The 17,683-nt window shown below is 46.4% G+C and overlaps 1 protein-coding gene across 8 annotated transcripts in view; it reads left to right on the forward strand.

Moving 5' to 3' along the window:
• The window catches only part of KCNMA1 (potassium calcium-activated channel subfamily M alpha 1), a 683,439-nt gene that overhangs the window by 586,288 nt on the left and 79,468 nt on the right, over window positions 1–17,683 (forward strand). For 6 of the 8 annotated variants that reach the window (XR_013996758.1, XM_081105313.1, XM_081105315.1 and 3 more), the window contains exon 19: window positions 15,392–15,485. Coding sequence is in view for 7 of the 8 variants with exons in the window: in XM_081105313.1 (XP_080961439.1) it covers window positions 15,392–15,485 (94 nt within the window). In the remaining variant the exon portion in view is untranslated. Of the gene's footprint in view, window positions 1–10,940; window positions 11,028–15,391; window positions 15,486–17,683 lie in introns of all 8 variants that reach the window. The other 2 variants (XM_081105317.1, XM_081105318.1) reach the window with 1 other exon arrangement.

Genomic DNA, 17,683 nt, shown 5'->3' on the forward strand with positions numbered 1-17,683 from the left:
TACAAGTTAATTCCTTAGGCTCCGTTCTACAACAGGATGAGAGACATTTTTATAACGTTGGGTTATGTACTGGATTAATGTGCCATATAAAAATAATTTTAATGTGATGCTCTTTCATCAAGATTTGCTTTAGAATCCAGGTTAACCAAAGAGTGTTGCTTTGCGCCCTGGGCCAGCACTGACTTTCTGTCAAACAGAATCAGAGGATTGTTTTGTTTTGTTTAGTTTTTTGTTTTAATAAGATTGTCCACACAAAAAAATAATCAGTTCATCAATGTGGGCATCAGTGAGGAAAAAAAAAATACTATTAATGTGGTTCTCTTTTTCACCTCTTTTTCATTCTTTTTATTTTATATTTTAAAGACAAGACTCTGCCTTTTTACTAACTCTTATTTTTATAAAAGATAAAAATAGTCTATCTTCCCTACCCCCCAACTCAGCCTCCTTTCTTTTGGGCCACTTAAAAGTTATAAGGGTCTCAGATAAGAGACCTCTTATACAGGGTGTTGGGTGTAAATGTGTGCCTGTATGGGAGATAGTAGATTTATTGAGGTGATGGAAGGGGAGAATTAAAAGGTTTCCCAGGTGACTCATTTATTTATTTTCTTTATTAGGTATAACCTACCAGATCATACAGAACTTTGAATGCAAATATTTTACACTTTTTGTAACTTAAAACTTTGAAATCATTCATTTTGATAATCTAATTGGAATTTTCTCTTTTGACTTTTTAAACTTCTTTTAGACACACTACAGTGCAGGTCAAGGATCCAGATAATATAATGGACATCCTTACTTTAGTCACTCACATGCTTTTGACAGAGAAAATCCTGAAGTGCTGTTGATTCGGTAAAACTAAGGAGCAGAGGATTGGGGAAACATTTCCTCCTTCTCAGTGAGTTCATTTGAAAGCCCGAGTTTTGTTGGGAATCTTTTTTTTTTTTTCTGTTTTTTTCCAGACTATGGATTGCAATCACTTTTCTCACTTTCCTCCCAGTTCCCTTTATAGGGGACGGGACCCACTCGAGTGTTCAAACAGGAAATAACCGTCCACAGTCAAGTGTGGATGTACCTGGCTGAGCTGCGAGGCAGTGGCCCTGTGAATCTCACAGGACCCCTTTCCAAGGCCTTAAATAACTTTATTTCCCTGCCAAATACACTCTCCAGAATAAAAGTGAGACCTCCAGTGGAACTGGACCACTGCCAGGGGCCTCCTGGTTTTTAGTTTCACACACATGTGTGTGTGTCTTATCTGAGACCCTTATAACTTTTAAGTGGCCCCAAAGAAAGGAGGCCGAGTTGGGGGGTGCGGAAGATAGACTCTACCAAGATGCAAACCACCCACTGCCCTCTTTGAACTTGAGTACTTAAATAGAAAAAAAAAAAAAAAACTTTTAGAGGACTCAGATTATTACCCAATAGTTTCCAATTCTGTCATTTGGAGTTTAAAGCCTTACACTATCTGTCCCTTATACCCCTGACTATACCTTTAAATAAATCTTCCTGCTCCAGCCACATTGAATTCCTTACATTTCCCTAGATTAATATTCCCCACCTCCTTGCTTTAGTTCAGGCTGTTCCCTCCACCTAGCACCCCTTGCCTCGTTGACTCAGTGACATGGTTTGAGTGCCCCCAGTGCGCCAGGCCCTGTGTTTGATTCTGGGGATACACAGGCAGGCACAGCTGACATCTTTATCCCTTCGACTCTTGTTTCAAGTGTTAGAATTTTCCCCCGGCCACCCCAGACCTCCTAGCATTTACAAAGCAGTTCATTTAGCCTTCGCCTGACACTATCCTGTAATACCTTTTAAACTGTTATTCCGTATCACTTGTGAATTATTTTATATATACATATATATAAACAGGGTGTCCCCAAAATGTATACACACCTTAACAGCTGATAGCTCAATTTTGAAAATGAAGTGTATTATAAAAAACTCTTCCCACATAATTATTCAAAGTGTGTGTATACATTTTTGGGGGAATATATATATATATATATATATATATATATATATATATATATAAACCAAAGATCTTATATGCATACTAGAGTCCCGCTGCATGGATTCATGCAGCGGTGGGGTCCTCGGCCTGGCCTGCACCGTCTTGCAATCCAGGACCCCTTGGGGGATGTCAGACTGCTGGTTTTGGCCTGATCCCTACAGGCAAGGCCAAGGGACCCCACCACTGCACAAATCCATGCAGCGGGCCTCTAGTATGCATATAAGATCTTTGGTTAATCTCTTCCCACCCTCCCTGGTTCCCTCTGAGATTCATCAGTTTGTTCCATGTTTTCATGGCTGTGCACTGAGCGTCTGCCCCCTGGTGGTCAGTGCATGTCATAGCTACTGGTCAAACAGTCGAATGGTTGCAGATATATATATATAAAATACACTCGGAGGGGGGGTGTCCCTCAGCTCAGCCTGTGCCTTCTCATAGCCTGGGACCCCTTGAGGGATGTGCACCTGCCAGCTTAGGCCCACTCCCTTGCCGCTGTGCTCGCAGCCATCAGCCTGGCTTGTGACTGAGCAGAGCTCCTCCTGTGGGAGCTCATTGACCACCAGGGGGCAGCTCCTAGGTTGAGCGTCTGCTCCCTGGTGGTCAGTGCGCATCATAGTGACTGGTCATTCCTGGTTGTTTTGCCATTAGGGTCAATTTGCATATTACCCTTTTATTACATAGGAGATATATATATATCTCCTATGTGTGTGTATATATATATATATATATATATATATATATATATGCAATTATCTCATTTCTACAGCTAGACTTGTGCTCTCTTATTGTGTATCTTTTAAAAGAATTTTTGAAAATAGGAAAAGAACTGCCCAGCCCCCACCCTCGAGATGTCTGTCAAATGGGTCTGAGTGGGAATCAAGCATCCTGCTTTCCTGCTCTGTAGTGCTCTGGGAGTGAGTCTGGTAGGAAGTGCTAGATGACTGTATGAACCTGGAGAGCTAGGAGGCCTGTGGCCTTTGGCTGGCTCCTGTGATATCTGTCAGGTAACAGAAGAAAGCATTAAGGTCAGAACCATTACAGATCAGAGCTGCAAAGGTCCTTATATGTAATGAATGCCAGCCCTGGAGGGGCAGTGTCCGGCCAAAACCTCACAATTGGCCCAGGCCAGGACTAGAACCAGGCTCCTCACCATGGGGCTGTGATTCTCCCCTACAGTGCTGCCCCTCAAGCAACTCAGAGATATTCATCAGGAACATCACCAGGGGCTCAGCAGTATGAGGTATTCAGAGATTTGTAAACTACCAGAGAGGAGCTTACAAGTGTAGTTGGGAAGTAGGACACATGAAATGGAAAACATATTCTAATGCAAAAGAAAGAGATAACAGAGGGGGGTGAGATGGGGTGCCAAGAAAGGACGGATTCTGTCTTGTTACAGTAATCTGGGAAGGCTACCTGGAGGAGGCAGCCTAACCTGTTTCTTGAAGAGTGGGTAGAATAGGTAGGTGAAAGGAAGACCTGGTGGGAGGGAATAGTGAAGAAGTCAGTGCCCCTTTACCCCATCGCTCCCCTGCCCCTCCCCCATCTCCCATGTGCATGCCCCAATTCCATGACCTCCCACCAGAAATTCAAGGGAAAGAGCCCATCATAAGCAGGCAGCATGGATTTCCTGTAATTTAGAGGGAATGGTGGGGTTTCTCCACATTTCCATCTGATTTTCATTTGTTATTGCCCTGAATGGTCCCAGCCTTCTCCAATTGAGGGTCGTTTAAACATTTTCTGGCTTTTCTTGTTTTTATGACACTTGGCATAGCCTAATTATTTTGACCTGAGCAGTTCATTGGGGCCATATGAAATACGGGACAAAGATGACAGTTGAACAGGATGCAGCGAGTGGAGGGGAGGTGGCGATTCTCATCCTGCTCTGTGCTTGGACACCAGATCCGCTGTTCGGAGCAGTGGGGAGAGAGTGGGTGCAAAGCCAGGAGGCAGCAGACACATGGTGGCGAGGGCCCACTGTCAGAGAGCTCCGGTTTCGTTGATTTTGCAAAGCCCAGATAATGATGATAGGTAACGTTTACCAAGAGCTTGCCAGAAACTCTCATAAGCACTTCTGATGTTTTCAACCCATTTCACAGTAGCCCTATGAAGGATGTACTCTGATTATTTCCATTTTATAGGTGAGAAAACCGAAGTTGGTAATTTGCCAAATAGCCAGGTTTGGACCCTGCAGTGTAACTTCGGGACCTGTGTGCCTGTTACCTTCCTGCAGCTCATTCTGGGTTGACATTTGTAGAGGGAAGGCCCATATCTTAAAGTCTTTATGTCATTGAGTGTCGCTGGAGCCAGGGCCAGAGGTTTAAGAGGGGTGCCTACCATATGGCTGGGGGATTTGACCAGCTGGTAAGCTCGTGCCCCATGAGACAGTTCCTGAAATGGAAGCCCAACCCTATGCAAGATCTTAAAGCAGAAGTTAGACATCAATATTTTATGGACATCTTCAGACGTAGAGGTTGTCCCATGCACAGACCCTGTGAACCAGCTGGGGAGTGCTGGGCAGAGCACACCAGGACAGTCCCCAGGCTGTCAATGTGTGGCCTCCGGTCATCTCCCTCCACCTCACAGCCTCTCCAGATCCTGGTGTCCTCATCTGCCCGTGGGGATAACAACAGATCTGGTGACATTGTGGCGTTGAGTAACTTATCTGAGATCAGAATTCCAATGAGGGTCAGAGGGACCAGGGCAGGTGGCCCGAATCTGGAAGCTGGTATCCTCATGCTGTTCTCATGGGCAGAATTCTGACAGCAAGTGATCTGGATTGGAAGTCAGCAGACCTGGGCCCTGGTGTCAGTGTCACCTTAGTGCAGGCCAAAGAGGGTGAGGCCAGAGCATCCCTGCACCCCTGCCACCCCCGCTCCTGCCTTCCACACCTTGTTCTCTGTGATGAGCAGAAAGTGGCCCAGGCCATATAGACTGATGAGCATTTTAAAATGTTGCATGGGATGCGGCTGAGGATAAATTATAGTGGAATACAGATCATGATTTTGTAGTTCAAGAACACCTTTAGAAGGTGACTGTGCCCTTAAGAAATATACTAAATGCTGTGTTTAGCGTAAAATCACAATCTGGGACTGGTCTTACCTCCCAAGGTTAAAAGCATTCAGCATTTCTAAAGTGTTCTGGCAGAACATTCTTCATCGGGCCATGTGGTGTACCTGGGTTGCACTAAAGACTCATGCATTTTACCTTTATCTGCGTTCCAGAGAAAGTATCGGGGCAGCCATCTGGAATACATATTAGAATTCTCGGGGGCTTTTGATACAACTGGCTCAATGGAAAATACGGTGTTTATGAATGAGCCAATGGTAATAATGATATTAATAATAATAACGGCCCTTACCTGTATACCAGCTTATGGTTTAGAGAACCATTCCACACATACACAATTCAATTCTAGGCTGGTCTCCATATTGAGTCACTGGGGCAAGCATTAACTTAAAAAATGCAAGTAACAAAGTGAAAATGGGAATGAACATGTGATTGGCGTTTTCTGCCCGTCATGTTTACTTGAAGCGGCTTAAGGGGAGGAGAAACAAAAAGAGAAGAAACATAGTATCTGAGTCAAAACATATAAGCACATAAAAACCTGTGCCCCAAAGAGGGACCGGAAGCCGGCGCCGTGTTAGCCAGGCGGTGTGACGGGAGGTGCGAAATAAGGTCGGGGCAGGACCGGCGCCGCGCTCTCTTCTGTTTCTCACCCTGGGCAGGTGGCAAAGCTCAGATGCCCGAGGCAGCGCGATCCTTCCTCCGCTCCTCTGGATGTCTGACAATTTGTGAATCCCTAAGGAAGCCTTTCTGGCAAGGGTCTGCCTTACCAATCTCATGCAGGCAGCATGAAGCGATCAAAAGAATAACACTTGTTTTGTGTTCGTCTTACCCGGTTCGGCACAAGGGAGCGGGTAGACACACATACAGAAGAAGAGGCCTTCTGCGTGAAGACAGGCGGGATGGCAGGGCCAGCACCAGAGCACCCTGGCAGCCGGACAGGCAGGGCCGGGACTGGAGTGAGGCATTTACCGTGGACACCCAGTGTAAGGGGGCAGCATAAACCTCAGTAATTAAGATAGATGACGGTTTAATGCAATACTTTTTTAAATTAAAAAGGGAGGAAAAAAGTCACAATGAATAAAAAGTCAGAATTTTAAATAAAGAGAGGATAAATAGTGTTTTTAAAGCTGGGATCTAAGTACTGAATTTCACGTCAGTAGCAAGTATAACAGCCCAACAGAAGACTGGCAGCTGCCGCCATTCATATGGGCACTTCTGCTGTGCCAGGAACGGTGCTCTGAATGCATAGGCATTTTTCTAGGTGCATTTCAGGGGGGCCTGATTTGTCCTACAGTGATCACGAATCTACTTGATAATAAACCATATTAGAAAAAGAGCTCCTTTACAGGCTCCATAAATTCCATCACAGTCCATTTTGTCTTTGTTAAATGTGTGAGTTGAAAATTACTATCCCTTTTTTCCACAATGATCAATGTAGACACACAGCTCAGAAGGATCAGCATTCACTGAAAAAAAGATATTAGCATGCTTGTATCTATTAAGCCCTATTGCTTTGTAGGCTCCAGCTGATGGTTTTATTAAGTATACTGCAGGAGGGGAAAAATCAAGGATAATTATAAATTCATAAATACATAATTCATTGGCATAAAGTGATTTTAAAGGGATGGATGCAGAATTATCTATTTCCTCACGAAAATAACAGAGATGTTCTGATTAAGCCCATAATCTAGTCTTTGTGAAACCCAGCCAAACTGATGGGACACATTTTCGTTTCTGAAACTACCTTTGATAAGAAATGCATTACAAACTCATCAGTTTGGCTTCTTGTTAACAAAGAGACAGCAGCCGTCTGGATCATTCTGGATTCACAGTGAAACTGCCACACCGCGTATCCTGCAATGAAAGCTGTGCAAGTTTGACAAGGGGCAGATGAATCCAGGAGTTACTGTGCCGGGGTTTAAATCTGTGCGGCAGCTGACGCTTGAAATAATCATCTATATATCGCTCTGAGCGAGCTGGGGAAAGGTTGAAGCTGTATATTTTCAACATATCTAGCCTAATGGTTAATCTGTTGTCCTGTCGGGACTCGTGCAGGGTGGACTTGCAGCCGACACTGACAGCTTCAAGGAACTGCTCCTGGTAGATGTGGTTTGCCTGATTCTCAAAGTGCAGGGCGGGTGGCTGTAACTTAGCTGGAGATGGAAAAGGGGAAACTCGCGCTGGCTGGTGTGGCTCGGTCGGTTCGGCCTCCTCCCCTGTGCCGAAAGGTTGCTGGTTTGATTCCCAGTCAGGGCACAAGACCAGGTTGCGGCTGAATTTCTGGTAGGGGGTGTGCAGGAGGCAGCCGGTTGATATTCGCCACACACATCCACATCACTGTTTCTCTTTCTCTTTCACCCTCTCTCAAAATCAATAATAAAGATTTAAAAGGAAAGAAAGGGGGAAACTCGCCTGACTGGTTTCCCCTAATGCAAGGGCACCTGTAGGACTAATAGTAGGTTGGGTGGTAGGGGCATTCCAGTCACCAAACTACCTCTGTCCCTCCCAACGTCACCAAATTTGTTCACTTGGAGTGGCTCCATGCATGTTTCTTTTATTGTTTCATCATCCTGGAAGGTTGGAAAAAAATGTTGTCCTTTTAGAAGACAGGGAATTAGAAAATTGTGAGAAGGCAAGTGAGGGGTCAGCAAACCTTTTCTATCAAAGGCCAGCTAATAAATCTCTCAGGCTCTTTGGCCATGCAGTCTCTACTGCAACCGCTGGACTCTCTCATTGTAAAGGGAAAACAGATATAAACAACAGATAAACAAACGACTGGCCATGTCCCAATAAAACTTTATTGACAGCCACTAAATTTGAATTTTGTGTAATTTTAACGCGCTATTAAATATTTTTCTTCTTAGATTTTGTCCCCCAACCATTTGAAAATGTAAAAACTACCTTGGCAGGTGTGGCTTGGTTGGTTGAGTGTCGTCTTGTGCACAGAAAGGGTGCTGGTTCAATTCCGGTCAGGGCACAGGCGAGGCTTGCAGACTCGATTCCCAACAGGGGCGTGCCAGAGGCACAGCTGATCGATGTTTTGCTCTCACATTGATGTTTTACTCTGTCTCTCCCTCTCCCCTCCTCTCTCTCTCTTAAAAAAAAAAATCTTAAATAAATAAATGAGAATGTAAAAAAAAATTTCAGCCCACAGCCCATACAAAAACATGTTCAAGACAACAGTTTACTAATCCCTGAACTTGAGAAATATAAGAAGAAAGAAAGCAGCTTTTGGTGCCAGGGACTTGGCACATTTCATCCCTGTTCTGAAACCCTAAGCCCCGCAAGCACGCACTGCCCCTGCCAGGGCTACATGAAGGAGTCTGGTACACTTTTTGGCCTCAAAGCCTTCACTAACTTGTTGGTGTAGGGAGTAGGCAGAGAAGGAAAGTTGAAAACAGGCTGTTTTTATTGGACTCCTGCACGTTTTTTCCAGTTTAATTCAAAGTAACAGTTGTCTTCCATCTCCTACCTTCCCTGTCTCCAACCTCCACAGCCATAATTCAAGGGAATTTCTTGCATTGTGCATTTTAGTTGCATATTTGCTTATTCATCTCCATCTCATCTCTGGGAAGCCAACACTGAGTGGTCTTTGCGTGAGCCTTTTCTTTGCCCTTGAGCTGATGGAGACAGTCTGTTCCAAGGAAAAAAGAAAGAAAAGAGACAGGCAACCAGATGGAATTTTCTACCAAATGCTGAGCAGAACCGAGCATTGGGCAAGTTATTACAGCAGGTCAAGTTCTTAGTGAAGATATATGGGTTGAGATTCTAGATACAGGGACTTTGATGAATGTTGGACTCTGACCGAGATACATATAGAACAGGCTTATGGTCTGCGATGGGATGGAGGAATGTGAGCCTGGCATTTCCCTTTGATTCTAGAAGATTCGTTGGGCCCACAGTGTTTCTGTAGAGAATATTGCAGTGCAAGTCATGTAGATTCTGTCAACACACTTATATACTGTTTTTCTCTCTCCCATGTGGGAGCTGAATTCTTTCATTATTCTGTGTTGATGGACTCAAAGTTACACAATTCAGGTTTCCTAGGCAGTGAATAAAGCCAGAAATATACCCTGTGATTAACTTCTACATAACCTATTGTTCCTTAAAGCCTCCCTCCTCATTCTCGTATTAGCTCCACAAAAGCCAGAGATGTGAAAGCACCAACAGGCCTCCCCTTCTCTGCCCCCTCCCCTTCCCTGTCCCTTCCCCCCCCCCCCCCCGCTCCTCAGCTCACTACAGGCAGGTGGGTGCTCCCTGTGGCTGCGCCAGGGCAGGTGGGTTACTTATAGATGCTTTCTGTCCTCACTGTACATAATGGCAGGTTGTTGTTTTTTCTTTAACTTACACCCTCTAGGTTTTCCAAATAAATGTATATCCTACTTCTCAGCTAGAAGCTGTAAAATCGTCCTGCCTGATAATGTATGTGATAAAGGCATTGCTCACTTGTAGGGAGTTATATATGCTCTATGTTGGAGATATTATTGTTGGCATTGCTTTTGAGAGGCAGCAACTTTCATCTTTTCATTAACTGTATTAATATTCACTGTGATCTTTTAGAAATAGCTTTTGGCTTGATCTTATCAATAACCCTGCAACGTGTTTACCAAAGTTCTTGGTGATACGTGTTCTCCCAAGGTTGTCAGAGCAGAAATGCTCCTTGCAAGGACATCACCCACATTAGTTGCCCACTGAGCCCTGGCATAGAACTTGGCTATCTTACCTCATTCTCGCTGTGCATGGCTGCCCAACCTCACTGATGGGCAGGTGCATGTCCCCCGAGGGGACTCATCCTGAAACAGCAGTCAAGTGCTCCTTCACAGGAAGTATAGGACCCAGCGCACCGAATGGGTTTCTTATTTGGCGTTTGTGTTTCTTGCTGCTGATTTTGCTCCATGGCTAAAGGACACACCCTCACCCTCTCTCTAGTCTGGTATGTGTGCCAGGCAGCCAGGGTTCTGGGGTCTGTCATCATGAGGCGGGAAATGTCCCGTCATAACACAGGCACCGTCCTGAGCTCCAGTGCCAGGGTCGCTCTAACGTGGCTGCGCTGTAAGACCTTCAGGTTACGTAGGCCAGACTCCCTGGCGGAAGTCTTAGGCGTCTGTATTAGAGGGAGGCCGGGTCAGCCTGGGAGTTATGTCTGTTGTGAGTTACAGATTGGCTGTAGTACTATGACTGGTAGGATTTTTCTTGGGGACAAAGTCTGATAAACCCACAGAAATCAAGAAGCACACTGTGCAATCTGCAGGCCAGCAGCTTTGCCCGCTCTGTACCCTCATTCACATCCTGAAAGACTGAAAACACACCCCAATCTTCACTGATGTCCCTCAGGACACAAGGATAAAGGGCGCCCCCCCCCCCCTTAGGACTGGCAAACCCACAACATTTAATGAAAGTTAGGCAGCGATATTACAACCAAGGGGCTAGCCAAGCCGGTGGTTTGAGATGAAAACCATCGTCTAACCTTGCGGCTGATGACTCGGAATGTAATGATGGTTCAGTGGGCTGCGTTTTAGCAGGCTTCGGGAGAGAGGAGTCGCATCTCACTACTGAACTAAGCTTTCCAAGTCTGTGTATGTGGAAAGGCAGAGGGGAACTCTATGGATTTGGAAATTATTGCACAAATAAGATTATCTCCTGATACATTATCCCTTCTGACACCGATGACAATAACACAGCAAAAAGAATTTCCAGACGTCATTGGGGTAAAAGTAAAGAAAACTCTCAAGGTAGCTGTGAGGACCAAACTTCCATTTTCATTCAAAGCTATCATTCTGGTTCATGTTAAAACTGGTTTTCAACTTTTCCAATGAAGAACTGCACGAAGGATTAATTTCAGTTTTCTTTTCTCGTTACTGTTTGGCAGTCAAGGTGGAAGCTAGATCGCGCCGCCCCAAAGACCCATTTGAGTGCAAGAACACAACCCACAATTCTCAGCTTGTGACCAAGCCAGGTGAAGGAGCCCTGGAACCCACCCCCATGCGTAGTAACTGCCCTGCACCCCTCCTGCTTCCCCTTAGCATGCTGGGCTCAATTGAAGAAGAAAGATGCACTACCGTGGATTTCAGCATGCACGGAGCATGCTGGGCAGCAAAATGCCAAAGAGAAAAACCATAAAGACCAATAAATAATAATTAAAACTACCCTCCCGCCAACTCGCAGCTCGCTCAAGACTTCAGTCGGGAGCCCTGTTAGCTAGATGCCTTTTACGTTCAAGCCACTTTGCATGCCTCTTACTGAGTGATTCCAGTGTGAATATGACATTACTAATGACCTGCTAAGTGTGTGCAGATGTGGGTTTCTCCAGATGTGGTGATTAATAATGTAATGTGGAGATAGCCAGTCAACTCATGTTTATGGGTCGTTGGCCTTTTATTACATTTCTGAGTTTATTTGCTTTGAACTATGTCTTAACTCCAGCCAACAAACTCACCTTTAAGTCTCAGAGGGCAGCATCCCCCTAAACCCCGTGGAGGAAACGGGGAAGAAGGAAGGTGCCCCAGGTTGGAGCTGAGCAGCGGGTTCATCGTGTGCCGGGGCCCCGGATTATGTGGGAAAGCTGAAAGGTGAAATCATTGCCCGTTTGACTCAAAGGGCCCACAAAGGCATCAGTGAACCTTGATACACTGTTTGCAAGTTGGCTAGGCCAATAAAGAGAGGGATTTCTTTTTTTAAAAAAAAAATCTAGTAAAATATATGATCATTTTGAACTAAGCCCAGAGTTCTGGCCAGTGTTTCTGGAAGATGTTGCCTTGCTTTTTGCTTGAAAACAGAATGACGATGAAAAGTCGAGCAAAATGTCGTTACAGATGTTCGACTCTGCACTCAGGCTGTTGGGATTACCACCACGTCCTCAATCAATTCCCAGAACGTTGTCTGGAGGTTATGTCATCGAAATAATGAACCCTCTTTAGTCAAGTATAAGCAAACATGTTAAAACATTGTTGTAACTTTAAATTAAAGTCTAGCGCCAGCCGAGGGATCCTAGCCTCATTAGACTTGCCTGACATTTTTCTAGCACGGAGTCTCCCCGACTGTAAAGCTGTTGGATGCAGTGCCTGTTAGACGGGCGGGCGCTGGGAAGTTACGGCAGCACATTAAGTGTTATACTTAGGGATGTGCAGAAACGAGCCCTCGGCTTTTATGAGGACGCGGAGACTGGAGGGAGTTCAGCTCCTATAAAAATTCCACTTGGATTCCTCAACTTGTTTGTGTTTTAAAGGAGCTGGTAACTCAGGTTCCTTTAACAGATCGTATCTTCATGAGGCTTCCCCAGCTTGAAGCGGCGAGAGCCGGAGACCGAGGTGTCCGGTAATGAGCCACAAAGCAGGCTCACCAGGAACCTGTGAATGTGTGTCGGCATGAGGTCAATCCATGTGCCTTTCTTGAAAGTATGTAAATTTCAGTCTCCCTTTTAATCCAATTTTTATTCCTCTCATGTAGTCACAGGAGCCATGAAATGGAAATTTGATTTTATAGCTTACCTGAAAGTTTTCCTAGATTTGCTTTCTTTAAATATGCAGAAATCGGCGGTCAAGGATAATAATTAAATATGGTTTATACTCTACTTACGAGAAAGAAGGGATCACTGCTTCTCTTGTGGGAACTAAGCCATCGGTAATAGTCTCCGTTGCACAGCGTTCATGTTTAAGCTGGGGACCTGTCCCCGTCTCTGCAGGGAGCAGATCTGCATTGCCAGGCCGTGAGTGCAGGAGGAAACCTTTGAACACGGGTTGCATTGAAGAGAACAAATCCCACTTTAAATGCAGTCTGATTATGATGGATGATCGTTCTGACTTGCAATGAAAATAAATAGTTTCCTTGCATAGAAGGAGGCATAGCTTTCGCAGCAGAACGAGGTGTCTCCCTGGAGCTGGCTAACAGGTATCAACTTGCAAGTCTTCCTTCCATCTGAACATCCCTGCAGGCAAACAGACAGCAACAAGACGCAAGGAGAACCAGCTCTTAACCGAAGAGGGCTCTTTATGGTAGGCCGAGTGCAACTGGGAAGCCAAGCACTTAGCAAAAGAATCCAACGGAAATGCCGCGAGTGTGGCTTCTGTTCAGGTCTTAACTACTCTGGACAAAATCATGGCAACATCTGGCGGCTTTGAGTCAAGTTAGCCAGAGTGGACTAGGCCCAAGAGCCTTTTGGATGTTTCATTCTAACCCTTGAAAGGTTCATGTGATAGCGAAGAAAAGAACTTTCATCCCCATGCACACACGTTATTCAGTCTGGCGTGCTACTCAACTAACGTAGGCCCGCCGTAAGTGGTCCACATTAAAGGGTGACCTTGCATTACCAGTGGAGTCAGTGTAAGACTTTCTGCCCCATTCTAAGTGCAGAAGTGTGCGCATGCGAGCGCGCGCACATGCGCGCACACACACACTCTCTCTCTCTCTCAATCTCAGTCTCCTTGCCTTTCTGCCCCATTATTGCCTGGGATGCCCGGCCCTGCCTGTGAAAGCAAGATGAATTCAGGTCAAGCTCAGAGTGCCTGTTTGCTCGCTGAGAGATGCGTATCAACCCTAAGTGATTTTTTCTATACCATTTATGTGGCTGGTATTTCTTTCCTTTAATCTTTTAAGTGCTGTTTAGTCTCGGTGTGATTTGCTGTGGATACTCATTTCCGATAAGATGCGATATCCTCCCAGGCACATAGTTCCAGCCTGGAGCTCTAAGTGACTGATATGGTCGAAGCCTGAGCACGGGCCTCTGGGGGGATGGGGAGGGTGGCAGAGCGAGTGGGCTGTGGGCATTTGCAGGTGCTTCCTTGCCTTCGTTTCTTCTGGAGTAGCTCTCAATTTGAACCACGTTCTTGTTCCCTTACCCTGTGTCAGCCAGAATTTAGACAACCTTAGACTGGCAATGGAAGGGGGGTGGGGTGCCAGGTGCGATACCCTGGAGCAGGTTCAGAAGGTAGTTGGATGACTGTCATCCCTTTGGAACCCTGTATCATAACACACACACTTACTCAGGGTCTTCAGGGAAGTGCCATAGAATGCAGGTGCTGAGATGGGTCTTTCTGGACAAGATCAAGTAGCTGAGGTGACGGTTTCTTTCCAACCCATGACTTGGACACCATTAACAAACGTCAAGCATCTTCCGATGTCATCACTGCTAATATTTCTCTTCTTAGCCTTAAGGTCACTGCTGTGCACTCTGGGTTTCGGGGTGCTTCCTCCCCCTCTGTGTTGCAGTCAACTATGCGAACCCGAGGAGCCTACTTTTCCTTCTTGCCATTACAGCTGTAGCCTGAATTGTGGGGGTGCGGAGAGGGGGACTAGAATTTTCCCGCTGATGCCCTCGGGGGACAGGCTGGGTGTGCATCTGCTAATTTATCAAGCAACTCTCTTAAAAAGAAGCATGGTGCGGGCTGATGCCTCTGCAAAGCTTGTGAGTGGGTGTCTTTGGGCAAAGGCAGTGGCGCGTGCTGTGCTGTGTGTGAGCGAAGCTTCACATTGCTTAGCGCTCTGTGTAGCTTAGACATTCGGGAAACAGCCTTTGGTTCCCAACCCCCTGTGCTGCCCTCCTTCCCTGCCCCTCACCACGTCATCAGAGATATCATTCAATGGCAACCTCCTCCTTCGTTTGGGGGCTCTTCTCCTGCCCGGTTCTCCAACCTTGCAGTCCCGTCCAACTGTCCTGATAAAGTAGGAAAGGATCCCATGTGTGCAGCCCCCCTTTTGGGGAGGTGGAGGGACAAGGGCTGAGTGGGCTGCGGATTCCTGAGTCAGCACGCGCCCACGTCCCCAGTCCTGAGTGACTGAGACTTTGGCTGCGAAGGCCTCCAATCCTAGCCTCTCCCCAGGCTCTTCCTGGGGCACAGGGATCAGGGACCAGGGAAGTGGGTGCCTTCGCAGAAGCAGAAGTCGCTGGCAGCTAGGGTGCTGCGATTTCCAAACAACTTGATTTCTGATTTTGGTTACGAGAAAACCCATTCGATTACCCAGCAAAGCCAAGTAACCAAAATGATCTCTTGAGAGTAATGATTGCGTGTCCCCATCTATAGCACCATATTTTGTATGCGGATAAATCTCGCCTTCCTTTCTTTTTTTAGGGCAGGGTGCGTACACACTGTTGTAGTCTGTTTGAAGTGCATGTTCAAACGCTGGAGTGTAAAGAGGGGGCTTTCGCCTCCTCTGAGCCGGCTTCTCAGACTAACACATGGGTCTTTGTCACTGGGTCCAAAAGGCAGCCCTGAGCTCCTAGTGCGTGACTGAGCTGTGCGTGTGTGTCCTTTGATATCTTGCTGTGTTGCGCAGTCTGCCCTCACTCACCCTGTCCATAATCTCATGAGCTACCTGTATTTCCAGTTGAAGATGAGCAGCCCTCGACGCTGTCACCCAAAAAAAAGCAGCGGAATGGAGGCATGCGGAACTCCCCCGGCTCCTCGCCCAAGCTGATGAGGTAAGGAGAGGGGCCCCAGGCCTGGGGGTCCCCTCTAGCTCCTCCCCTCCCTTCAGCACCCCCTCCCCACCAGCCCCGGCCCAGTGCCACCCTTCCCAGCTGGCAGGAGTCTGGGAGGGATGGGGTCTTCCATGGCTTCTCAAAGACTGGAGTATTTATTCCGTCAGCTTGTCAGCAGTTAATGATAGAGCTGAAAAAACCCTGTCATGAAAAACAGTTGGGAAAGCTGTTTGAAAAATACACAGGCTTTAAAGGCGGAGCTGTCATCCTGTCCTGTCCCCGTGTCGCTCCTAACCAGCAGTGGCACTAATGACGGTGGCAGCCAATCCGGGAGCGCGTGGGCCAGCGCGCCTCCGGCTAGTCTTTCTGCTGGGGGCCCTGTGAGGACTGCTGTCTGTACTGAGGGCCATATGTGCGATGTATCCTCACAATCAAAAAGGAACCTGAAGATTACCCCCCTTTCATCCTGTCGCCTGAAATCAAATTTCTGTTAATTGATTTTGACTGATAAAAAAGTCCAATAATCTGTGGACTTGCCAAAGCAAAGTTCAAAAGTAATCCTGTTCTGCTCTGACCAAAAGCAGTATTAATTATGAAATACAGTGTGTGCTTTCTCTCTCTCTCTCCTTCTCTCTCTCCTTCTCTCCTTCTCTCCTTCTCTCCCTCTCTCCCTCTCTCCCTCCCTCTCCTCCTTCCCTTCCTCTCTCTGCCCTCCCTTCCTCTCCCCTCCCTCCCCTCCCCTCCCCTCCCCTCCCCTCCCCTCCCCTCCCCTCCCCTTCCCTTCCCTTCCCTTCCCTTCCCTTCCCTTCCCTTCCCTTCCCTTCCCTTCCCTTCCCTTCCCTTCCCTTCATACTGTTTTCATATGCTATCTTTCTATCTTGATTATGGAAATAGAAAGTGAAACCAAATTTCAGCCTGTTCCTCTTCTTGGCCTCTTTATCTCTTATCTTCCCTTTTTTGTCTTCAATTCATCTGCCAATCTCAGTGCATATTCTCTACAATGCCCTCCCTCCCTAGCATCTCCCAGCGGCAGGGGTGGTCTCATACTGGCACTGCTCTCCCTAAGAGGTCATGTCATGGAAACACCCACCATTGCTAAGTTACTTTCTTCTTTTCATTTGCCTTGATCACTCTTCTCACTTTGATTATTGGACACTGATGGTGATTTTTCTCTCCTTCCCTCGTATCCACCACATTCACATCTTCCTGGTCCTCCCCGAGCACCTTTCTGGGACAGAGGTGGGCAGTCTCCTCCCCGCCCTTGAGGACACCAGGCCCCGTGGAGGACTCACCGGCCCCATGTCCTTCCCATTGCGACCATCTCTTCCTGTGAGATGTTTCCTAACCAGTCCTCTGCCTTCCCCTCCGCTCAGCCTTGCCGGGGTCTCACTGATGTACATGCTTGTTTGCCGTATATGAGGAGGAATGACATGTGCCAACCGCCAAGCTTCTCATTGTGAAGCCAGATGTCCTGCTGGCATTCAGTTCCTAGTCTCTCACCTGTAGGTAATCGCCTTATCTAATGCGAACAGTTTTGTCCGTTGAAAGTAGAGAAAAGCCCAGGCGTTTTTCTTTTGCCTAAATTTAGAGAAGCAAATAATAAATAAATAAAGAGAAGTGTCTGAAAAATCTGAAACCTTTGGAGCCAAATTCCCTGTGCCTGTTTGCTATGTAAAGGACGGCTTATTTCTTTGATCTTGAGTAATAATAATTCTGAGGAGTTATACTGTTTTCATATGCTTCAAAGCTGTGTCAAAGTTTTGCTGCTTAAGGGTCCTTCTTTATTCTGCTGGCTCTTGGGTGCCGAGATGACAGGTCCTCTGTACGGCGTGGAAGCTTTTTTAAGTCGTAGCCTTCAGCAAAACATCAAATTACCAAATCCAGGGTAACATTCTTCTACACAAATGCCTTTCCTGTAGATATATTATACCATATATATTAAATACTTTAGTGTTCCACGCTACATTTTATGTGCAATAGAAAGTGATGGTTGGAGGTAGCCTGGAGGGGACTTTTTTTTCCACCAGCAGAAAAAGCCAGCGTATACCGTATCAAGTATGGTTTTTACAGGGCTTTCTGCCCGAAGGCCTTTGTAAATAAGTAATGATCAACAGATTGGCTGTGGGTTTTTGAAAAGCATGCCTATGTCAGTTTGCATGATGGGGGAGAATTTTCAAAGTGGGGCTTGCTTTCATTGC

This window comes from Myotis nattereri, assembly GCF_964212035.1.
Source record: "Myotis nattereri genome assembly, chromosome: 13".
Classification (NCBI taxonomy): Eukaryota; Metazoa; Chordata; class Mammalia; order Chiroptera; family Vespertilionidae; genus Myotis; species Myotis nattereri.